This window comes from Malus domestica, chromosome 03, assembly GCF_042453785.1.
Source record: "Malus domestica chromosome 03, GDT2T_hap1".
In the NCBI taxonomy this organism is placed as follows: Eukaryota; Viridiplantae; Streptophyta; class Magnoliopsida; order Rosales; family Rosaceae; genus Malus; species Malus domestica.
The window spans coordinates 9382947-9409358 of record NC_091663.1 but is presented as its reverse complement, the minus strand read 5'-3'; the positions used below and the strand labels follow the sequence as shown (position 1 = coordinate 9409358).

The 26412-nt window shown below is 36.1% G+C and overlaps 2 protein-coding genes across 2 annotated transcripts; one reads left to right on the top strand and one right to left on the bottom strand.

Moving 5' to 3' along the window:
• Positions 1–2139: 2139 nt before the first annotated feature.
• Positions 2140–5632, bottom strand: LOC103421914 (protein NRT1/ PTR FAMILY 2.7-like). The gene is made up of 4 exons (XM_070818910.1): positions 5400–5632; positions 4818–5035; positions 4009–4550; positions 2140–3175 (listed from the first exon to the last, which is right to left on the bottom strand). The coding sequence occupies exons 1-4, from the start codon at positions 5482–5484 to the stop codon at positions 2338–2340; spliced, it is 1683 nt and encodes a 560-aa protein (XP_070675011.1). The 5' UTR covers positions 5485–5632; the 3' UTR covers positions 2140–2337.
• A 12470-nt stretch (positions 5633–18102) lies between these two features.
• On the top strand, positions 18103–18366 carry LOC103421903 (large ribosomal subunit protein eL38z/eL38y-like). The gene has a single exon (XM_070818572.1). The coding sequence runs from the start codon at positions 18139–18141 to the stop codon at positions 18346–18348; it is 210 nt and encodes a 69-aa protein (XP_070674673.1). The 5' UTR covers positions 18103–18138; the 3' UTR covers positions 18349–18366.
• Positions 18367–26412: the final 8046 nt, after the last annotated feature.

Here is a 26412-nt window from a genome sequence, read left to right as displayed (position 1 = left end):
CTTTACTTTGCTAATTTCCTTAATCATTTTAATTAAATTCGTTTTTATTATTTTTAAATTCAAAATCAACTTTTTCCAATTCTTGTTTTTAAATAATTAACTAAGATTTTGGTTTTGCACAAATTATTCAAACAATCCCTACGGAAAATGACTTTGCGTGAGTCGTTATACTACAACTACCTTGTTCTCTTGCAAGTATTTTTTTAGTGTTTTTATCTCTACTTTTGTAGGTGGTGACGTGACAAATATTGGATCCATATTTGTGCTGATGTGACTGCCAAATTTGTACCACATGGCAAAAAAATAAAATACTTTTTTATGCAATTAAAATATAATAATTTACCCTTAGAAAGAAAAAAAAAAAAAAAAACCATCTTCCTTCCCCAACCCCTTCCCCTTCTCTGCAACCCAAACCTCTTATCCCACCCCACCCCACCTCCCCCGCAACCCCCCACCCCACCCAAAACCCCTAAAAACCCAGCTGCTCACCTCCCATCCCATCCAAAAAACGCACCACAAACTTCCTACCCACCACAATTAACTAAAGAAAAGAAAAAAGAAAAAAGAAAACCCATATCTTCCTACCTAGCCACCCCCTCCCCATCACAACCGCAGAGCTCTCTCGTTTCCAGTTTTCAATACTGGAAATAATCAATAAACCAAATTAAAAGTTTGAAAATGAAAGAAAAATATGTAAAAAGCAAAAGGTAGATCTGTAATTGCAAATCTTCAATTACAGACTTCAGCCTACTCTTCCACCTAACATCTTGTACAGTTCCCCCTTTCCCTCTGTTCCCTCCGATCTCGATGAGCTCCGCCATCAAACGAATATGCAGCTGGTCGTGCCATCCCTCACGCCGGAATATTTTAATAGGGCAAATTATTATAATATTTTAAATGCATAAAAAATTATTATTTTTTGCCATGTGGCACAAATTTTGTAGCCACGTTAGCATAAATATAGCAGTCACGTCAGCTCTTAATGGACTAATGAATGAAAAATGTAACGGATATATTATATTGAAATAAAATAGTACATGAGTATGAGAGTGAAATTTTTAAAAAATGTTGTATGAGATTGCAATAGACCTCAAATCTAAGCTGGTAAAGTGTAATATATATACATATATATTTATATATTTATATAGACCTATTATTATCAGCTTCAACAATATCTGGATTAACTGTTTTAACTCATCATGTATATGCAGGAAATTTGGAGATTGTATAGTCAGTCTTTATGAAGAAGCCTGTTCATCCAAATGACAAATCACTGTTTGCTCAAGTTGTTGCTAAGTCTGCGTCAGACGCTACAAGAATTCTTGATAAACCAGACCATGAGAGCAAAGGCAAATTCTCAGTTAATGGGAAAGATGTTAAAGCCAAGCGTTATAAGCCATGTCAGAATAAGCAGGGACGGAACCAGTCACAAGACTCAAACGGCTCTAGCAGCCACCCTACAAAACAGCCCGGAACGGCTAGACAAGATAGAGCAATTGCACACAAGATTTGCCCAGTACAGAGAGCAATTTTATAAAGGTCGTCCCCAGTGCACAAGGCTCCCGCTTTACGCAGGGTCTGGGAGAGGTGAATGTCGGCTAGCCTTATCCCCATTTATGGAAAGGTTGCTCCCAAGTCTCGAACTCGAGACCTATCGCTCATGGGCGAAAAAAATTACAGAGAGCAATTTTATGAGAGAAAAAAATTACTTTTATTGTTTTAATCTGAAGAAAAATAGATCACAATTCATCACGCATCCACGGTCAAAATTAGCTTGTTGTATAGACTAGATGAAGTTTTTGGTTAGACAAACAAAGGCAGGTTGGTTGTATATGTCTTATTATTATTATTTTTTTTTTTGGTAAATAGTGTATACTATCAGATTTATATGTAATGTGACTTTTTTTAATACAACGATTTAGTTTAATCGCATATAAGACACTCTTTGATTTTTTTTTCCTCCAAATGATAGAACATTTGGATTCAAATTGTTTACATCAACTTCAAACGACATAGCCAGCCACTCTTTCTGTCTATGACAGCTACCCACACATGAAACAAAAGACGCACTAGATGTTTTAAAATCTTTTGACTTCAGTTGTTTTAAAAATTTCTAGTCTAAATGCATATAAGACACTCTTTGGTTCAAATTATGTTTATTGCATTATGAATATTTGTAAAAGCTGGGACATATGAGACAACTTATACAATAACAACAACAACAAAATCTTATTCTACTAATTAAGTGGGGTTGACAACGCCACTGTTCTTGGTTTGTGCCAAGTCTTATGACCCAGATAATTTCTTTAATCACCAACCAACACTAATCACTTATCACTAGCTATCTGGGTCAGGACTACCATCTGCACCCTTTACATTTTGATACCTGTACAACTTAGCACACAACAAATAATAGCCGAAGTTTATCACCCCCAGCACAGCTAGCATCCAATAAACATTGTCCAGCTTCCCATTATTTAGATTGTTTGGTAACCATCCAGTAACCCTTTGGACCATATTAACCACACCTGTGCTTACATAATATGCAAACCCAATAATCAATGAGATCATGGCCGTCGATGTGCTTCGCAGTGACATGGGAAATTCTTGATAAAACAATGCAACCTGTCCTGGAAAATGAAATGCATCTCCAATGCCTACCAAAACTAACTGTGGGAAAAGCCAAAAGATCGACATTGGAACAATAGTACCAGGCTGGTCTTGGAGGTGGTGTTCTTGCACTATTTTGAGCCTTTTGGACTCCATCACTGCTGAAACAGCCATGCTGAGAATGGTTAACACGTGTCCTACTCCTACACGCTGGAGGGGAGACGGTAACTCACCAGTGATCTTCTGCCACATGGGGCATAAGAATCTATCAATTAGGGTTAGAAACATGGATGTTGAGAATAGAACAATGACTATAACAGAACTAGATGGCAATTTAAAATGGGGGCCAATGTGACGGTCCATGGTTAGAGCCTGCAGGACTGACATGCTGGATTGGATTGCTATTGGGGTAGCTAAGAATAAAGCTGTAGACCATAGTGGAAAAATTCTTAGAACGGTCTTGAAATCTTCCACTTGTTGCGTTGTGCATAAGCTCCATGGTTTCGCAATTGAGCCATCTGATTTCACGTCTCCTTCAATTTTCTGTGCTGCACGGTTAAGGAATCTGCATGAAAATATGAAGTCTTTTAATGTCGTTTTTAAATAGAACTCAACTTTACTTTTTTATTTTATTTTTTGTACTTTATTTTATTTTTTTGTATCATAGCGATGGTGAGGGAAGGGGAATGGTAATAAGAACATCAAGTTCATTGGTAAATGGTTTTAGCCTACTCAACTAGTCTCTTCCAGAATTCAATTTTACTTTAGAAAGGAAGCAAATAGCAGAAAAAATAATTACCAAATTGAACCAAAAATAGGTTGAAAAAATGTCAAATTTCGTAAAATTTGATTGAACATTCCAACCTCTAAACGAACTGGAAGTGGGTAGAGAGACTCATTATCACATATACTAAGTTAGACTTCATCTCTATAGCGTGACATAATAATCTCATCACACCCTTCACATGTAAGTCCCTAACATGTGTCCGTTTGGTTTGACACATGGATAGCTTGACTATATGAACAAGATTGAATTTGAACATTTAATTTGAAATCAATAGATATTGGTGGTAGAAAACATCACATTATATTCAACGTGTATTTCAATGACATCTCTACTATCATACCATATTGACAAAGGCGGAGCTTTTTTTTTTTTTTTTTCCTTTTTGAGGAACGAATCAAGATGGTTGAGGTACGTGGTGTTGTGTCTAGGTCCGTGCGGACACATGATTCAGTTGTTGGAACCCAAAATTTCTCCTTGCATAGAGGTATATGCTCATAACTAATTGTTTGACAAGAAAACACTACCTAACGTATATAATTTGGTTTTAAAGTCGAGCATATTAATTTCTCTATCTCTACCTTGCGTATATAATTAACCCATACTGTTTGTACCTGAAACTCTTGCTAAGTGTTGCTGCAGCCACCTTGTTTGTCACTCCATCATGTCCATAATAATAATTCTTTCTTTCAGTTGATAGCTGGAGACTTGTTTTCCGAACAGAGGCAACAATAACACGACCGAAACCAACAAATGGACTCCCTTGTGGTTTATCGAATTTATAGAAACGGCTTCCAGAGAAGAAAATGGCCATGCCGATTAGGTTGGCGATGACACATAGACCAAACCCCCATTTAAAACTGAGGTTATCTTCAACGTAGACAATGACTGTTAGGGCTACCACTATACTAGAGTACAGAGTAAAGAAGAACCAGTTGAAGAAACTTGCTTGATGCTTAGGCTTGTCAAATTGATTGGCCCCAAGTGTTGCCAAGGTATAGCGGGTACCTCCCAAGCCAAGAGATGCGAGAGTTATGCCGGTGTAGAAGACTGCATACTGTAATGCCGAGGTCGGTTGGCATAACTTTGAGCCGGTAGCACAAGGTTGAGGCTTCAACGAATTTAGCGTTGCGGTTAAAACTAGGAGAACGATGCCCTGCAACGAATTTATCAATTATTTAGAATGCTACCCTAGTTCATATATTTATGGAGATTATCTAGTACACATTCGTATATCTTATATCAGCTTGCATGTTATAATGTTGGATTGCCAATCTAATATTGAAATGACAGTTCAGATGTCAGTGGATGAGGATGAACAATCTACATGATCTCAGATCAAATTGACAAGAAATTGTATTATCCATAACCACAGAAATCATGTGGTGAAAGCATGTAGTAAAGAAATTGAATTTTTTGTTACCAGCAAGGAAATGCATGAGGATATTGAGATAACGTAGAATGAGCCAAAGAATGAGTCAGCTATGATTGCTCCAATGATGGGGAAAAAACAGACAGAACCGTAAACTACGTTTGAGATCTGGGCAGCATCAATGCTGTTTACATTGAACTCTTCAATCAGAAACACAATCAAATTTGAGATCCATCCCCCAGCTGCAAGTGTCAAGCCTCCCAAAGCCCCTGCTCAATAAACCGACTATTTGAGACTGCTTTATGAAGGGAGCAATTACTAAGAAGTGTTTTTCCTAGAAACAGTTATATTAGAAAAAGTTAAAATTTTGATTAAAATTCAAGTGTCACTTTTGAGTGTTATCTGAACAGGTACTTCTCTAGAAAACGTTTCTCAAAATTTCTGTCAAACACTGTTAAACTAACTTTTCGTTATTCTAAAAATAATCACAAACAACCTGTCTTATTTCTATATATGTGCTGTCTCATCCCTGCACGTAAAGAATGAGAAATTTGTAGCCAATACTATAGCAAATGGACCATACAAATTAATTGATTAGTGAATAGGACATGAGAGAGAGAGAGAGAGAGAGACCAATGATGAACGGGAAAGTGATCCAACCACCGCGTCTTCTACCAGAATCTGATGAGATATCGGCGTGGGAGAGGGACTCATCCATGGCGGTGGGTCAAGTACCAAGCTAGCTCAAAGTGTGATATTCAACATGAAGCCACTGCATCGGTTAATATAATCCTTCAATCCAATGCCACCACAAAGCACGCACGTTTGCCATTCTTCAATTCTCCATTAGTGGAGAAATTTTAATTAGTATTTTTGTATTTGAACATATACTCTTATACATATTATCATACTTTCATTGATTAAGACATTTTTGTCAGTTAACACTTTTTTTTTTCCATTAAAACAGGTACTTACTACCCACTCAATTATTGTCTTCTAATATGTCACAAACAGTTCAATATTATCCATGTCTTCATCCATTTTTTCCCCTTAAACTTTAGATGCTTTTTTTTTTTTTTTTCAGAGAATGATTAGACAAGATTAGCTCTTCTTTAACAGTCGCATGCGAGGCACTAACCCCCCTTGAAGGAAAAAAGATCGTTGCAAATGAAAACAATGTGCTTGTGTTAGGGACTGGTATAAAATATTGAGTAAATATCATAAGCATCAAAACAAATCCTAGATTTTTAGACACCAACTGATGTGGCTAATAAATTTATTTGTTCGTATTTGGACCTTGCTTTTCATCTTATTTACTTTTGTTAACTAAAATACTTCCATTTAGGGGTGGGAAATTTTGCCATAAACCAATTTACCAACCGAATCATATATGTTGGTTCATACTGGTATGGTATAGTTTTGGCATTTTTTCATAATCGGTTGGCATTATACCGAACTAACAATTAATGGTATGGCTTTGGTATCGGATTTTGTAAACCGGCAGTATGCCATACCTACCAATATATATATATATATATATATATATTCTATTTAGATATTTTAGGTATTTTTTACATGCTTGACATGTGAAGAACTGGAAAAATGTAGGTATTGCTTTATTTTTTTTCTAATTCTAATTATAGTACTTCAATCCAATATTTATTGATATTTTTAATTTATTATTCAGTATTACTTCTTATTCTAATTATACTTTTTTTTATGTAACATTTGAATTGAAATAGTTGATGGTTCTACATCTCAAGCAAGAACATCAATTCCAAGTGCTTCGAAGAATTGATTCATGGAACATTTCGCATGCATTGGTTGATGCTAATTCGGTGATGTTGCATTATCAAAACAACAAGTTATTTGTTTTGGGATTATAAGAAGGGGATCTTATAACCATAACCATACTTTTAAGTTTTGAATTTTTTGTTTATGCATTAGTTGCTACAATTGAACTTAGACAATTATATTAGTTAGACTTTTGAGTTTGTGAACTTATAACTATTTGGATTATGTTTGCTGACATTGTTATTGGCTTATTAAGTTTTGATTTGATTTTCATTTTAATTTGTTAAGTCATGATTATGTTGACTTATCATCAATTGAAAAATTGCAGCAGCAACTTCTTTTTCTCTTTTCTGGTTTGTTGTTTACAGGTTGGTGCATGGTCTTGAGCTGTTGTTTTTGTAGCTTATTTGCAAACCATCGGTTGTACCATTTACCAACCGAACCAGCCAATAATTTTGGTTCAACCGATTTTTGGCAACCGCAAGAAGACAGTTGGCTAGCGGTAACTGATTTTCGGTAATTATGTATATGTGGTTGGTATGTGGCATAAGGAATTTGGCACGATTTACCAACCAAACCCAGCCCTACTTCCACTTCATTTTGTCCAAAACTTGAAAAGCATTTACTTCTTGTAGCATTTTTATCTGAAATATTTGCATGCTAATTCTCTATTACTTTCAGCTTAAAGGATTTACTACTGTGTAACACTAGCAATATAATTTCTAGCCTAATGGATTTACTATTGTCAAACACCATAGGGGTACGAAAGATTTGAAGTTGAGATCTCTTCTAAACGTTTAAATGAATCTTAAAACTTGGTCATTTGATAAGCGGAGAAGCCTATTCTATGATAAGTTGAAAGTTAATTAATATCAACATTAGAAATTAGTGGCAGATTCAAGATTTTTTCCACATGTGCATAATAAAAAACTAGCAGAGAGCATACACTTTGTGTGTGTGAACAATTTCTCTTAATAAGTGCATATATAATATTACATTATTACTGTTTTGTCCTCCTTATGTAAATATTGTGTATCAAAAGTGAGGGTAAAATTGAAAAAATAAATATAAAAAAGAGGGTAAAATAGGAAAAATAGGGATATGATTGTCATTTTGTCAAAATGTACAAAATTACTATTTTGCCCTCCCTTTGTCAATAGTTTGTATCAAAATTGAGGGTAAAATAGAAAAAAAAGTTAACAATGAGGGTTTTCTTAATAATAGTACTAGCATTTGCATACACACTTTGTGTGTATGAACACATTTTTTTAGAAAATGAGAAGGAGAGAGGGAGAGAGGAGAGACAGAACATGGGGGGAGTGAGGTTTTTGTTTTTGGTTTTTGGTTTTTTTTTTTTTTTGTTAATATTGGAGGTATTTTAACATCACCTATAGGTGAGGCTTCAATAAAAAACAGTAAAATTTAGACTTGTGAAATTACATTATTGCCCATCATTTTTTGTGTGTGATAGAAGACTAAGTAGTCTTTTCACCCTCTTTTGGTTGACAAAGAGGGTTTCATTAATTAATAGAGATATAATGTAGATAAGTTTGCAAATCCTTTGGCAATCTGCTCCACTATCAAGAAATAGCGGAAAAACAACCCAATATCTTTTGTTTTTGGATAGTGCTATTCACATACTCTTGTTAATTTTTAGTCATTGATCTTCTTCAATTCATTTGATTCGGAGGTCAAAAATAAATAAAAAATGTGTGAGAAGTAAAAAAATAGTTATGTGAATTGCAAAACTCTGTCTTTTCTCTAAAATTCAGCTGGGACTGAAACAGTTTCATATTCTTTACTTCTAAATCATTTTTATTTGCAAGTCTATGATTCATTTCATTCAAGTTAGTTTCAAATCAATGTTAGAGGCCATCATCCCCACTAGGGATGGGCAATGGTTATGGTGGGTGGGTAACCTCGGTTAATTTACCCATAACCGTTTATGCTCATACCCGCATAACCGTTTACCCGTTGGGTAATTGCCTAAACGGTTATACCCATACCCATGACCGTTTATAAACGGTTAACCATACCCATAACCGCATACCCATTTAACCGTAACTATTTAATATCTTTTTACCCATTTATCCTTTTTAACCCGTTTATCTTTTTTTTTTTTACCATTACCCTTTTTCACCCGTCTACATGTTTTTTAACAACTTGAAAATTAAAAAAAAAATTGTCATAATTTTTTTTTTGACAATTAAACACAGTTATAGGTACATTCATCATACATTTCCATATTTTAATTTTTTAAGTCCTTATACCATTCCAATAATTGAAATAATAGTTTACGGACGATATTTTTAACTGTTACCAATGAAGGTAAATATAATATTTTCTAAGTATTATTGGGTTACAAAAATTGTTTAGAAGACATTTATGTCAAAGCATTTCTTTCAATTTCACAGTTACCCGCAAGGAATTTAAATTAATTTGGCCAATTCCTTGATGATGAGAATCATCATTCCTGTAATAGTGTTATTGAGAGAAGGATCGATGAATTCCTTGCTAATTTATTGGGTGCTAAGTATTATTGGATCGAGAATATGGTTTGTGTTAGTTTTACATATATAAAATAAATGGGTAAACGGTTACCCGTTTGTAACCGCGGTTAATACCCATAACCGCCCATTTAAATTTCACGGGTAAACGGTTATACCCATAACCGTTTATTTATCTAAATGGTTACCCATAACCGTAACCATTTAATTTAAATGGGCGGGTAACCGCGGTTACCCATAACCAATGGGTATTTGTCCATCCCTAATCCCCACCGACAAAAAGATGCTCAGTAAGGCCCTTCATTGAAGCCGTTGTTGTTAATGGAGATTTTAGAAATGAGAAATTAGGTTCACATTTTTCTTTTTGCTACTCCATTGATTAAAATCATATTCATTTTTTATTTTTGATCAAGGTCCTTGGTATTAATAACATCATTAATTATTTGAATAATAAAATATTTTTATTTTTAAATATATTCCTTTAGTGTTAAAAATGTTAAAATTAGAATATTTATATTTATGACTAAATTGTTTTTATCATATATTTTTATTTTTAGTTTGTACCTCTTTTTAATTTGTACCAATTTTCTTTTCATTTTTAATTTGTACACATATATTAGTTTCTTTTTGTGCCCATATTTTTTAAAGTTTTATTTGTGTTTGTACCAATGTGTATACCGTCACGTAACATTGTATATTTAATCAATTATAGAAAAATTAGATATGGTATATTTATTTTTTATGCCTAAACTTTGTATCATATATTTATATTTTTAGTTTGTACCCACTTTTAATTTGCAACGTTTTTTTAAATTTGTAGTATTTTCTTTTTAGTTTTATTTTGTACCCATGTATTAATTTCTTTTAGCGCCTATATTTTAAAAAAATTCATTTGTACTCATAATTTTTTAATCTTTTATATGTACCCTAATTTATTTATAATGTACCCATTCTTCTTTATTAATGTACCACTTTGTTATATGTGAAATGTACCAATATTTTTAACACTATGGATACATTCTTTTGCCATTTATTATTTATTATTTTTACTTAGCTTTTATCCATTTATTCAACCAAAATGTTTGAATTTTTTTATTGTAACCGTTTCTAATAGTATTATAATGAGCAATTTTAAATTTATAGGATTATAAATCTCATAAAATATCAAACAATTAATGTCAAAACTATAAAAATATTAATATTAATTGTAATATAATGAGGTGTACAAAGTCAAGGGACTTTGATCAAACTTTGAATACCATTAAGGTTTTAGTCAAATAATGTTAAGAATTAGGGACTGCATCCGAAGTATCCTTTTTAGAAAACTAACAGAATATTGTTAAAAGATGTTTTAAATTCAAATTTTCCTCGTTCGCCAACTAACTTTTGATTTAGTAATAGGGGCATCCTAAAACAACAAAGTAAAATTAAAAAGTTCAACCAAATATACAAACGAACCACTTATATGTTAAGTCATAACGTTTTATGTTTGAGGAAATCACTGTTATTTATCAAAAACAACCAACATTCATAAATCAAAATCATTTTAAAATCCAGTAAATAATATGCACAAACAAGAAGAAGAAACACAACAAACAGAGCAAGTAAACAAAAATGATAACATAAATCAATTTGAACGAAAAACTCCGGATTATAATAAAATTACAATATAATTACATATATTTAATACAAATCACCTACCTTGGTCAGATAGTGATTCTATTAAATATATTTAATTACATGAATTATACTAATTGTCAAATGATTATTGTAATACATGTAAGTATTGTAGCCAATGCCTACAATCAGGTCCATTATGCTTCTTTTCTATTGTATATGGCATAAAATTATGGGTGGGGGTGTTGTTGGCAAAATGTAAGTTCTATTTCAATAGAGTGGTTATTAAGTGAGGTTTTAGCTTGAAAGTTGATACTACATGTACTCTTTTTTGTTTAAGAACCAATGTCAGTGGGCGAGTCCGCCTCCAGTCAGCCGAGGGTGGCTATGTATAGGTGGCTCCGCCTATACATACATGAAGAATATTGCCTATGGAAGAAGATGGCAATATTGCATGTGGTTCATTATTTTAGTGAGTGTTTTCACCCATGTATTTCGCGTTCAAAACTACCCGTCTTTTAAATTATTATGATAATTTCGAACCCTCTCTACCCCTTAATAATAATATTTATATATAAAAAGAAGATGGCAATATTCCTTGATATTGGTTTATTTTATCGGTCGCGATGCTAACGGCTCACCTTTTTGTTTTCTTTTTTGGTCTTGTTTTCTTTGCTTTTTGGCTTGGGACCTATATATTTGGGTGTATGCATATACTTATCTTTTACTAGAAGGGTAAGTATATGCTTAAACTAAGATGAAGTCTTAAACAAGTAATGCAATTTGCAAATAAATAAAGGATGAAATGCCTAACCTACGCAATGTAAATGCTTAAACTAAGATGAAGTCTTAAATAAGTAATGCAATTTGCAAATAAATAAAGGATGCCATGCCTAACATACTGGAAATATGATTTATTTATTTCATGGAAAGATAGAGATTCAAAGAGTCCTCAAGTCTCATCTCGTAATTGTGTTTAGAAAATGATGAAGCATATTTTGCAAGATAGGTGTTCAAAGAGGGAGTATTATAATTTGAAGGATGTTTAAAAGTTTATTTTAAAATTAATTAAAGACGGAAAGTGCTCCAACTCTTTTAATTTGGACCCAGTTAACATGGTTATTTTTTTATTTAATCCAACATTTAAGTGGTTTTGATTTAAACCCTAAATTTGCATTTATTTCTTATTTGCATGACTATTTTATCTTTGATTAAATTTGTAATTTAATTGAAAATTCCTAAGTTTATGTTTGTTTTATGAATTTGAAATTTGGAATTCTTGATGACAATAAAACTATCCAAATAAATATTGACCATGAAAATAAAACTATCTATTGGGTAGGTAATTAACAATGGAAATAAGCATGAGCCCGAAATTAGACTCGGCGATCACGTCGTGTTTGAGTGTTTGTGTTATTTTTGTGACATACCCGATATCTTAACAGATCGTGTTGTATTTGTATCGTTTTATGATATTTGACATATTTAACATCACATGATGAAGTAACAATTCACATCATAGATAGATCCGCTTAACAATCAACATGATCAATCTCGGATTATATTGACAATTCAATTTTATCATTAACTATGATACCGATGTAATTAGCTACCTAATTATATTAAATATTTTATTGAATGAACCTACTGACTACATTGATGACCTCTCCAAGAGATTTTTCAATGTGCCTTGAGTACGAGATAGTATGTCATATGCCATTATATAAGTGGAGATATTTTATTTTTCAAGTATCTCTCCAATTGTATAATAATATATAGCGTATGTGTCCGTGTTCCAGGAACACTAAAAGATTTCTTCTCCTCTCTAAAGCTCTCACTCGTACTCAGACCAAAAAAATGAAAAGCTGGGAAGAAATCCCTCATGATCTCTCCCTCCAAATCTTAGGGATCCAGAGATCCGGACCCTTGAAATTTGATCCAACGGCTACAATTATTATAACTTTTAAAGAGACCCCCTGTTTGTAACCGTTGGATCAAATTTCAAGGACCCAGATCTTTGGATACCTAGGATTTGGTGGGAGAGATCAGGAGAGGATCTCTTTGAAATTTCATTGTTTCTTATAGAATAAAGTGTTCATTAATTTCAGTGAACCCAATTAGATGTTTCAAATATTTCCGATTTGGTTAATATTTTGCAAGAATGATGTAAGAAGTGCAACTTGAAAAATAGACAGCTCAAATTATTGAAATTCAATGTGGTGATGGCCCCACAACTAATCCCTATTAAAAAAAAAATGGGGATCCTCTATATGTCTATATGGAAAGATGTAAATTGAATCTAAAGGTGTTATGAAAAAAACTTAGGGCTGTTTGATATTTAACTTAAATTCAACTTTTTAAACTCAAAAACAATTTTCTAGTCTTAAACTTTGAATTCTTGTTTGGTAGGACTATTATAAAAGAATGAGGATCCTCTCCAGATCCTCTCCGGATCCTCTTTGTGAGGATCTTGGGGATTCTCCAATCACGTTCAGTCATCGTGCGGTCAGTTTTCGTTAGATCCTATTTATATTCAATTTTAAATAAAAAAATTTACAATGATTTATGACTGCACGATCACTACTGCAAAAGGGGACATCACTGGTGCTTTAAAACTGACAAGAAACACCAGTTAATGTCGGATATATGGCAAAAATCCGACATTAAATCGTGCAATGTTGGATATAGAAACCGACACCAATACTACCGTCACAAAAGGGTAATGACGTCGCTTAGACCCCCTTATTCCGCCACCAAGAAGACAGGTAATATAAAATTAAAATAAACTGCAGCGTCGCTAAAAGCGACATTAACATGGAACATTATGTCGGTTAAAACCGACATTACCTAATAAATAAATAATTAAAAATCACACTTAGTGTCGGTCTAAACCGACATTATGTAAGGTAAATAAATAAAATACTCTAGGTACTGTCGTCCATAAAGCGACACCACCCACATATATTAAAAATAATAAAAATTACCGCTCTCCCTCAATTTTCAGTTATTAACAAATACACCAAACTATAAGAAAATAATTTCAACTATATTTCATTTATAAATCAAGGCTACGATTAACCAAAACTATAAAAAATATTTTATATTGCACATAACGTACAAAAACTTATCCGTCATAACAAACAATAAATCTGACATTACAAATTCAACATACAAAAAAAAAAAAAAAAAAACTACAAATGCTAGCACAATTGTCATACATATTCGACAAGAAAGCGAATCACATAAACTACTCAGCAGAAGCAGAGCCCGAATGTGACCCAGTTCCTTGCCTGGATCCTTCTTCAGATCCTCCTTATGATCCAAAAACCCTCCCCATGCCAACATCTAAAGGAGCACATGCGAGCATTCCAGAAAACCCTCCAATTGGAACATCATCAGAAAAAGGCATCTTAAGTCGATATGCAGGCATTTCATATGGCGGCTGCTGCATGTATGGCATGGGTGGCTGCTGCATGTATGGCATGGGTGGCTACTGCATATATGGCATGGGCTATGTCAGATACATCGAATGTGAAGGAGGTTGCTGATAATAGCATGTATACGGATATACAGGTGCAACAAGAGGCTGACTTTGAGCTAACTGTTAGGTTCATTGTGGGCATGAATATGGAGGAGGCTGACTTTGGCCTGACTGATGGGTTCCCAGGCTATAGGGTGGTGGCGGCTGAAATTTTTGCAAAAACGCCACAAACAACTGATTGTTTACTAGTTGCTGGCTGCGTGTTTCTTCAATCTTAAGCTCTAGCTTTGCCACTCGTTTAGCATTAACTTCTTCCTTCCTTCTCAATTCATTATTCTCAATCAACAACACTACCACTGAACTCCTGGATGATCTTCTAGAAGAATTAGAACTAGAAGCTGAATAAGATGCATACGACACCATATCCGGAGTCACACCATGTCCATACCCTCGTACTCTATTGTGACGATCAAAACCCATAGTCTCTACATAAACCCGGGTCTTAAGGACATCATTATTCTCTTGCCCAGACTCAATCATAGTTTGAATATGCTCCTCCATAGTTGCCTTGCATTAAAATTTTAAAAATAAAAATTCAACTACAGATAATAACAATAATATACTGCCACAAAAAAAAAAACAATTACCCCAGTAAACTCAAATGTTTTATCAATCCAAGAGTTATCCTTTCGAGTATGACAGTAACGAAAAAACGAAACAGGATCCACCTCCCTCCCATGCTTTTTCCGCTATAATTACAAGTCAATAAAAAAAAAAACCAATTTTCAGCAACCATCAAATTAAAAATAAATTTCTACCAATTATATACTAAATTTAAAATTATCTATAATTCTTCGAAATGTACAAACCTTACAAGGTCTGCCCGTATTCTTGCATAAGATTTTGCACCCGTTGTGTGATTCATTGTTTTCAGTCGTCGATTATGCTTATTTTTTTAGGCAATCTCCTGAAGAAAAAAAACAAATTTATTAAACAAATTTTTGTGCCACCAAATTCTTTGAAGCAATCTCTTGAAAAAAAATTTTAAAACATTTACCTTTGTTTTTTCCTTATTCCAATGTGTCACCAATTCAACCCATTGTTGTGGATCCACATTAGAAGGAGTCTTCCGTTGCTCCTCAACTGGTTTATCAGTATAAATTTTTTTTTTAATTTATTTCTATATTCTTTATGTGCATGCTCTGCAATATGAAGTGTCATATGACGGATCATTGGCATTTTTGGAATATCTTCTTCTTAAAAAATAATAGTTTCCTACACTCATCATAAAATTCAAACAAATTAACAATTACTATAAATATTGACTTATTTTACACTCTTCAAGTAACAAAAAAAATTTATACCTTTATTCTTTTCCAAAAAGCTTCCTTGCCATCTTCTTTGATCTTACGCCAATCACTCACCAATCACTAGTTGTTGAGCAAAAATTGTACATAATATGTAAACAAAATATTCCCCCGACACAATCTCACCCTCATTCATTTTTTCGAAGAGGGTTTTATTAGTTTGAATTCGACCCATTCTAGGCTACACGCCTATTAATTACAACCTTTCTTTTGGGAAAGGAATACCCTTTGATTCTAATATGAATAAATCGTAACTTGAGGATTTGGGTGTTTATTTGATTTTGTGACTGCATCTAGGTAGAACCCTAGATTGCTTACGTACCCTTGTTGAGGGATCAAGTCACTCGTAGTTCCTTGTATGATTGATACTTGTTTGGATTTGATGCCTTGTACAGTTTTAGCTCATGCGGGTGAGGACTTTGCGCCATTGAAGCGTTTAATGCCTTGTGCAGTTTAGGCTCTTGCAGGCGAGGACTTTAAGCCATTGGAGCGATTGATGCATTGTGCAGTTTAAACTTGTGCCTTGTGCAGTTTAAACTCGTACAGGCAAGGACTTTAAGCCATTGGAGTGATTGATGCCTTGTGCATTTTAAACTCGTGCAGGTGAGGACTTTAACCCATTGGAGTGATTTATAAGTTTGATATGGTTTTATGCCATTCTGAAATTTGATACGGCTTTGTGCCAGTTAACATAGCTTCATGCCACTTGAGATTTTGTTGTGGCTTCATGCCATTTGATATTTGATACGACTTCGGGCCATTGGGTTTTGTCGCAGCTTCGTGCCATCAGATTTTAATACGGCTTCATGCCATTGAATCGGCTTTTAGCCATTTGAGACAGCTTTGTCCTATTTAAAGTGGTTTTGTGCCGTTTAACTGTAGAGTAAAATTAACGGATTTATTTCTAATAAACCCACTAATATTTTGGCATTTGACTCTAGCTTGGTACCATTTCTTACTCCATGTTTAATTTTACTTTTCCTTTGCAACTTCTTTCTTCCAACAAATTTGTAGAGAATCATGCTTGGAATAAAAAAATATTTCCTCTGTTCCTTCACGGGATTTATCCTACAAGGGTTCTGTTCAAAGCAGCAGAAGTGAATTTAGTTTAAATAAACCAGGGATTCGCCTTGATTTCTTGGTTGCGTCTAAAATTTAATATCAGACTGCCTACGTATCCTTAAGGGAATCAAACCGGCATAGTTCGTAATTTTTTATTTGGATTTGCCTAATTGTGTTCAGTCTTGGCAAAATGAGTAGTCAATTGGATTTGTTTGAAACCCATACATGACCTTTGGTAATATCCAATAGATCTTTGTGAAATGGGACTTCACTTTTTTCTTCAAGTAGTAACCCACGTGGGATGCGCAGTACAAAGTAAATAGGACTTTGTCCTTTCCTTGAGTAGAAGGTGGGATTCATACCTTATGGACTAAAAAGGCATTTAGACAGCCTTTTATTTTTGGTTGGTTGAACACTTCTGAGGCATCTTGAGCCTGCTCTTTTTTGAGAGTTTTAACTCTTATTTCAAATAAACGGTACACTGAAGACTGAAGATAATGACATATATTCATCTGTGGTTGCTTGTTTATTTTTGAGGTGCCATGCACTAAGCTTTTTTTAACTGCCGTTGCTTGTTTATTTTTGAGGTATAAGGTGCCATGCACTAAGCTTTTTTTTAACTGCCGTTGCTTGTTTATTTTTGAGGTGCCATGCACTAAGCTATTTTTTTTTTTTTTAAAAAAAACAAGTACTTTTTCCCCTTTTTTTGAGTTTTACTGCATCCTGCATGGATTTGTCTTCGCAGGGGCAAACTAATCTTCAATTAAAGTCACGAATCCTTCTTTCTTGCTAAAGATTATTTTTAAGAATTTGGATGAAACTTGGTTAGTGACAACCATCGCCCATTCCGTTATGCTTTCTTCGCGTTTCCATTTCTAGGAAGAACACCAGGGGCTTTTGGAGACGACCACGACCCGTCGACTGACCTGGAGATCTTTCTTTCTTGTTTCTGGTGCAAGGCTTTAGTGCAATTCTTCTTCTTCTTCTTTCGTCAGCAACCTTTTTTTTCTTCTTCACTCGACGGCTGCGACGGTTTCTTTGTTGTTTTTCTTTTGGCTGGAAGCATCCTTCTCTTTTTTTGGTGTGACTTTCTTCTAACTTTGTGCCAAATTCTTCGAGTCGTATTCCTCTGCTTTTGATTTGAAGTTTCCCAATGAGCTCTTAAAATGGAGCAGCATTCGAATTTTCCAAATGAGCTTCTAAAATGAAGCAGTATGCTAAATCCTTTGAAATGAGCTCCTAAAACGGAGCAGCAGCAACCGCCAAATTCTTCTAACTAAGCTCCTAAAACGGAGCAGCATGAGGGGTGGATCCACAGTGGGGTCAATGGGGTCACACGACCCCTTGGAAGCCATGAAAATAACCTTGGAGCTGCTGGTGCGACCTCTTGGAGCTGCACACCACGTGGTCGACGAAATGTCTGAAAGAAGAAGAAAGAGTTCGCTTGCAGGTTAAAGAAGAAGGAGGCTGCTGGCGCGTTGATAGCCTCCTCAAACTTTGAAAGAGAACTCGCAGCCTTCGGTCTTGACCAAGCAACAAGCAAAATGCCGAAGCAGATCCATGAGATCAAGGATTTCCTTCTAACTGCAAAAAGGAATGATGCCCGCAATGTCAAAATCAAGAGGACCAAGGATGCTGTCAAGTTCAAGGTTCGGTGCTCCAAGTACCTTTACACACTTTGTGTGTTTGATTTCGAGAAGGCCGACAAGTTGAAGCAATCTCTTCCTCCAGGTTTGAACGTTCAGGACCTTTGAACAAGGATTTTGGAGTAGCTGGTTGCGCTATCCTACCAAGACTCGATGAAATGACGATATGCATGCCGTTTCTATTAAAAAAAAATTGCGCGCTGCGCGCTATCCTTATTGACCCCCTAACATTATTTCCTGGATCCGCCACTGCAGCAGTAACCATTTTAACTTCGAACTGAGCTCCTAAAACAGGGCAGCAACAACTGTTTCAACTTCGGCAGCTCTCGTGGCTGTTGTTCTCACGGCGGAGGACTTTGTTTATGACCTTTTTTTTTACGCCGTCGGTGAGAAAAATGGAGCACGTTGTAACGCTAGGCTGGAGGACGGCATGGCTGCTACGACCGTTGGTGTTGTTGAAGCGATGGTGTTCGGCAATCTCTTGCAGGAGAGCGGGAGATTGGGAAAGGATTTGGGCTAGCTTTCTTTAGAACCCCTACCTCTATTTGTGCTTCAGGGAATGGGAGAGATTTGAAGAAGCACAATGCTTCCCCTTTTTCTGCAAAGTGGAGAGGAACAACCAAGAAAAATAACAGAAAAAAAAACAAATGATTTTATACCTTTGAGTGCTTTGAATGCTTGTTGCTTTCTTTGTTCCGTTTCTCTATTTTTTTCTTCGTTGTCTTCTTCTCTCAATGTCTCCTTGAACTTCCGCAACACTTCACTCCTTTGATTTCTCTTTTAATTTCTGCAGAATCTCATCCTCCTTTTTCTTTTGTTTTTTTCCCTTTTCTACTGCGACTGATGCCTATTTATAGGCATCATAGGAAGCCTCATGAGCTTTTACTTGGGGGAGATAGAGGCCATAACTTTCGCCACCTTCTCCCACTAACCGTGTAACCTCCCACGTCTTGCAGGAAACCATCCACGTTTTGCAAAAAAAATAGGAAGTCCTTGTTCCACGTTACTTCTCTCTGACCGAAAGTGAAGTCGTCTCGTCTTGGCATGGCAAATTGTTTGCAAAAGAATTTAATTTGATGGGGGACATTATATGCATGCCTTGTATAACTTGGATTTCCAAGTCTAAACTCTTTACGTGGGCAGCATCTTTTCTTTTCAGAAGTTTGTTGGTTGCAAACTTCTCTTTATTTTATTTTATTTTATTATTTTTTTATTTAGGGGTTTATCTCATGCTAGGTGGCTAACAGAGAAAAGAATTCGAATTCCCCCATTTTAGTGGTTTTAGATAAGTTCCAAACCCTTTTTGAACTTCTTTTGATCAGTTTTTCCCCACGAGCTTCTTCGTGCAATCTTTTACTATTCGTTATTTTTTTGGAGAGAAGAACAGAACGGTTAGTAAGGCTTCATACTTTTTCATTCTGCTTGTATTTTGAATGCTCATTCCGCAACTTCATTCGATGTATATTTTTTATTCTTGATTTGTTGTAGGTGTCTTTTGGTGGAAACTCTTTGCTTTGGAAGCTTGCCTGATATCTTCGTACAAAATGGTGGGATTTTTTTATCCCTTTAGTTTTGATGTGCAGCTTTATGCATCTTTATTTATTTTATTATTATTATTATTTTGTTCCACACATGCATCCAAATTCATGCAAAAGACTAGTGATTAGTCCTCTCTTAGGCTCGTACAGTGGATTCATGACAAATCAAATCCTTCCAAGATGGGAGACAGGGGTATACTTTTCTGTAGATAGTTGTACCATTATTCAAGCATGTTGTTGCTTTTAACTTTTGGTCAAGCACAGCTGATGTGCAGCACCTATGAATAAATATAGTTTTTGATAGACTTGGCTTTTTTTGTAATCCGACATGCATGACAATTATATTTTTTTCAATGATATTTGGACTTGGCTTTTTTTGTAATCAAGCATTAATGGCATATTTCTACAATCTCTAACTTCTGCCGCTACATGCTTTGAAAATGCACTAGAATTTTCAATAATGCATTTCCCAGAAGCATCAAAGGAACAACGATGTTCCTTCCAATTGGGTATTGAAGGTCCCCCGACCTCCTTGAGTTGTTCCTTATACATACCAAGGAACAAAAATCATTATTCAATGCAGGTATATGAAGGATGAGTTTTGGGCTACCACTTAGAAAGGAAAATGGTGAAGTTTTGTTACATTGGAAACTTGGCTACTAGCAAGACACCTCATTCGTCAACTCCCTCGACCGAAGACTTGGGGGAATCTTACCATATGCTACTGCACCTTGATACTCGGAAGTCTCACGACCACTTAGTGACTTGGATTTTTCAAGTCTCCAACTGAGAAGTTTTCCTTACTCGGGAAATTAAGGGAGCATTACCTCAACCTACATGCTTCACTCACAAAGCTTCAAAATACAAGCTTCAACAAAAGAAAAAAAATTCAAACAACTTAGTGAAGGAAACCTTGGTATATTTAACACAATACGTTGAAATGAAGTAAATATTATTTATTAATATCTCTGATAAGTTACAAATATGTACATGTACATGAATCAAAATAAACAAACAAGAAGGAGCATTCACAAAGGTTGCTCAGGAGAAGTCTCAACAGTCGGCAGAGCCCCAGGAAGAGGAGGCACCGGAGGGTAATCATTCGGAGCCTCAGTACTGGGCAGAACCCCAGAAGAAGAAGGCACAAAAGGTTGATCATTTAGAGCTTCCAGTACGCGGTACAGCCCCAGAAGACGAAGGAAATAAATGTCTTTGGAACAAACCCACAAACCTCTAATGATCAAGTAAAATCTGACCATCAGATTCCTGCAGCTGGTCGAGCTTCCTCTTCATGTTTGTAGCATAGTCATGTGCAAGCCTGTGCAGCTGTTTATTCTCATGCTTGAGCCCTCTGATCTCATGTTTAAGACTTATCACTTCAACCACCAATGATTCAACTTGGCGGGTTTGAGCAAATAGGCGTTGAGCCATATTAGACACAAAACCTGCACACTGAACACTGAGAGCCAGAGAATCCTTAACAGCCAACTCATCAGACCGTTTGGAAAGTAGTCTGTTATCTTTAGGAGTGAGAAGGTTCATGGCCACCACCGCAGTGGTCATATCATTCTTCATCACAGAGTCTCCAACGGTAAGAGGACCAATAGGGGATAAGAAGGATGGGTGCCATATGTTGTCTTGAGAATGCATGGCTGCCTCTTCACCAAAGTTCAAGTCAAAACAACGGTATGATTGGCCAGACATTCTCATAAATTATGAAGAAGAAATGAGGTGCAATAAATCTCTGAAGTACAAAAATAAGGGGAAAATTCCTGCAAGCAATAACTCTCTGAACGTACTTCTTGCACATAATTGGTGCCCCTATAAAAGAAATGGCAATAGGGTCGTTGGTTCAAAAATCGAAGAGGCACCACTCTCTGGATTTCGAGAAGTAGATTTTCCTGAGTAAAATATGTCGACAATCCCCACACGCAACATCAGTTCATCGGGCACCACAAATAACTTTGCCAAAGATCTCTGACAAAATGTAGACACATAAATTTTGAAAGTTCAGCTACCCTACCATTACCCACAAGGGTAAAGGAACAGCACCACTGCTTGGTATCTGGAAAGTCCTTATGTGTGTCAGCTTTTGTGCTCCGTGGCAAGGCAGAACTGGCAAAAATGCCTAACCTTTACTCATATCAAGAAAACACTCCTAACATGATTACTTGCTCAAAAATTGAAGAGGCACCACTCTTTGAATCTCGAGAGCCAGACTCCCACCAGGATCGCTTTCTCAAAAACCGAAGAGACACCGCTCTCCGAATCTCGAGAGCCAGACTCCTACCAGGATTGCTTTCTCAAAATCGAAGAGGCACCACTCTCCGAATCTCGAGAGCCAAACTCCTACCAGGATTGCTTTCTCAAAAATCGAAGAGGCAACGCTCTCCGAATCTTGATAGCCAAATCCCCAACAGGATTGCTTGTTCGAAAATCGAAGAGGCATCGCTTTCTAAACTTTGAGAGCCAGATTTCCTTGAATAAAGCTTGTATGCAATCTTCACACGCAACATCAGCTTTCCAGATACCACAAACCACTTTTTCAAAGTGCTCTGACAAAGTTAAAACACGTGAATGTTACAGCTCCGACTACATTGTTATGATCGAGAAGGGTAGAGGAACAGCATTACTACCCGTTGTTGAAACAATTCCTATATGTCGACCTTCATCCTCCACAACCAGGCATACCTACAAATAAAAAAAAAATGCTCAACTTTTATTCACGTCCGAGAAGGCATTCCCAGCAGAGTCTCTTGAAATACTTAGCTTCTTCCCTCCCCCCCTCCCGATAATACCTATGCAAACAAGCTACACCAGAGCAAGAGTATCTCATATCATCAGGGTTAAAAGAGAAAGTATCCCATATCATGATTTTTCCCTGTCTTTTCCTTTGCCCTTGCTCTTACCTGTAGGACAAGGAGAAAAAATGCAATCAGTCGAAACCTGAAATCAAACTTTCGATATGGAACTGATTGCCCGAAATCTTTGCATGGTTGTTTGCCTAACATTGCTCTCGAGTACTCATCCTCAACTGTTGTTAAGGTCATAAAGTCCTTCGGCAAATACCTCAGAACAGTTGATATGATATTGACGCTTTACACTGAAGCTGCCACGCATGGATGAGTCGCTGAGAAGTAGTGCTCTGAATAACCATTTAAATGCAAAGGTTGCATTCCACTCCTGCATCAGGGACAAATGTTGTAAAAGATTGAAGCAGAAGGATCAATGATGAGTTGGAACAGATCACTACAGAACGATGCCCTTCCTGCAGAACCCTACAACCCAGACAGATGAGTCTAAATTAAATCCAAACCCAGCATCGCTGCCCTACCGAAGAACTCGAGAAGCTTCAACAACCTTTCGCTGACACCATCGCCAAAGAGCAAAGCCTCGCCATACCACACCTACTACTTTGTCAACAACAAAAGTATCCCATATCATTAGGGTCGAACGTACTCTAGATTTGAGGGACTTATTTTGACCCTTAAATTCTTGAATCGGCCTTATACTCTGGAGGAAACCAGAAAACCCTCAAGCCCAGTTCAAGAATAAGCCTATGGAAAGTTGCTTCTTCAAAAGCAAAAGTATCTCATATCATTTCTTCCCCATTTGCTTCTCCTTATCCTTGTTGTTGTTTACGACACAAAGAGAAGGAGAACAATCAAGCGGATGCCGAAGTCGAACCTCCGATCCAGGTTGCTTGCTTGGAAGTCTAATTGCTTACCTTGTCTGTTACCTTCTGCGGCAGACCTTCTCACTCAGAGACTTGAGGGACTTCCACTATAGGGTTTGTATTGCGCTTAACCAAGCCCGAAACTACAAGTAAGCTTCAAGTGAAATTGATACATTACCTTGTGCATCTCCACCGGTTAGAGATACCATTCCTGGATGGAGGAAAAGTACTTCAAGAGAAGATGTCACATCTACCTATGAGACAGATAAGGCAAGTAAAAACGATACCATACTTCAGTACTTAGAAATTTCGTGATTACTCAATGGCTTGGATCTTGCAAGTCCCCAACCGAGAAGCTTCCCTCACTCGGGAACTTAGGGGAGCACTGTTTATACCATACTTGACCAACCGCGAAACTACTAAGCATCGGTCAACATTATACCGCCAAGGACCCACAAGAGTCTCCCTCCAACCAGGAGGCCAATCACAACACGACACATGTCAACATCAGAGGCCAATCATAACGCGACATGTGTCGACATCAGATGCCAATCACAACACGATACGTGTCAATGTCAGAATGAAACTAGAAACTCTTTTCTATAAATAGAGATCATTCTTTCACAATATTTCCGAATGTCATTTGTACTAAATCATTCACTAGTACTCACTAAATGAGAGGTTGAACCTATGTACTTGTGTAAACCCTTCACAATTAATGAAAACTCCTCTACTCCGTGGACATAGCCAATCTGGGTGAACCACGTACATCTTGGGTTCGCTTCCCTGTCCCTATCCATATAATACAAATACGTAGATTATAACAATGAAATTCAGGAACGGGATTTCACAAGTGAACTCCTAAATGTATCAAGTCGACGCCTTCTAGTGCTAAAGGCAGACTCATACGCAACTGAAGAAACCGATATTTGTTAAAACATCACTCAAAATGTTTGCCACAACTTTAAACAGTCAGATTCAGAGGCAATTGTGTGAACTGCACATCCCTTTTGGATACTCTGACTTGTTAAAAGTGACTAGAAATTTGTTAGAGATAAGTTAAAGAGAGAAAAATTATTAGTAAGCGTGTTACTAGCTTTATTTTAATACCAGAATTAAGACTATTTATAAGTTGTTCCCTGTAAAAATGCAAGTAATTACAAAAGGGGATGATGCAAGTGAAGAGGCATTTTGACATACCATGCAGTGCTTCATTGAGTTCACTCAATATGTGTCACATCCCAGTCTGCATAGTCAGATATTGTTCGCTTTGGGTCACGTCCTTATGGATTTGTTCTTGGGCTTCCACTCAAAACACGTCTCACTATAAGGAGGTGGGCATGATATAAGGCACATCACCTCCTCTCCCCCGGGCGATGTGGGATCTTACAATCCACCCCCCTTAGGGGCTCAACGCCCTCGTTGACACACTTCCGGCTGAGGAGTGGCTCTGATACCAAACTGACATATCCCGACCCGGTATGTCCACTAGGACTCCGAATCGAGTTGTGATGGCCGACACTTGAAAGGTGACGAAGCCATATAGTGTAGTGATGTGGAACATGTGAATACATTTAAACCTAAAAGTGCCTAAATATATTTAGGAGTGCGCTGGTGAGCAGGAATGAACCCATTTCACACGTAATGTCAGAGCATAAGTAAAGAACAGTATAGTGGATAAGGATTATACCCTCAGAGGTAACCACCTATACTAAGATTCACCAAGAATCCTCGTCGATACAAGCATTCAGCGGCTAAAACTTGAAAATGCGAAAAACAAGGGTGAGTGGGTCTTTTCCTTTTTATAGCATATATATATATATATATATGATTGATAGTTTCCACAAATGCTTTTGAATTGATTCATGCACTCATGCCATGATTAAATTATGTTATGAGAAATGTTGCACTGTTGTGAAATACCAAGATGATCCTAGGGGATACATAGGTAAGTTCAGGTAAGTTTATTATGTTGATGGGAATTATTGCATCATTATGGCATGCTTATACTCATATAGTATGGGAATTATTGCATCATTATGGCATGTATATACTCATATAGTTCGCTCATACAGTCCTTCACGTGATGTTCACCTTGCACCACACACTCGCCTTGGATCCAAGTAGGTGCTAGCCCTGTCGTACAGGTCGCATTAGGCGACTCCGACTCGTAGGTGACCACGCATAGCACTAACCTTCACGTGATCATTATGGCATTATTTATCTCTAATATTAGAAAGCCAGAAATCAAGTTTGATGTCTCAAGGCTTCACCAAAAATAATTGGATTAAAAAGCCCCTTAAACAAAAAAACCCAAAACTGGCTGAAAAATAATAGAACCAAATTCTCATGGGTAATTTTATCATAAAAAATAAAAATAAAACAATTTTTTTTAAAAGGACTAAATAAAATGGATTAAAGCCATGTGGGTTAAGCGTGTAAAGGGAAGGAGTTTTGCAAAAAAGTGATAACTGCCGATCGTGGGATTCAAATCCAAAACTACCGCCACGTTCTACAAAGTTTTCCATCAATTCAGGTTCTTTTCTTACTCAATTTAGGAGTGAATGATACCCATTACTACCTCTCCCAATTATGGTCCACACAACAATCCAAGAACAGGGTAGAGGGATTGAAAACGCATGCAGGGAGTACTGCTAGTTTTTATTATGAGAGTTCCTTATTATCATTACTAGGATAAATTTTACTTAACATGTTGTTGTCCAAAATTAAAATAAACTAGAATAGTAATTGTATAAGAACTAAGAAGACATACATACAAGCATAAAAAATGTGAAAGAATATATAAACACTCATGATTCATCATTATTCCTCCACGAGTAGATAATGGTTACACTTACATTATTGTTTAGATTTTTAAAATCCTCCAAACCCTCAAGAATTATGTTTTTTATTTGAGGGCAAAATTAATAAAATTAATAATAATTATTGTAGAAGTGT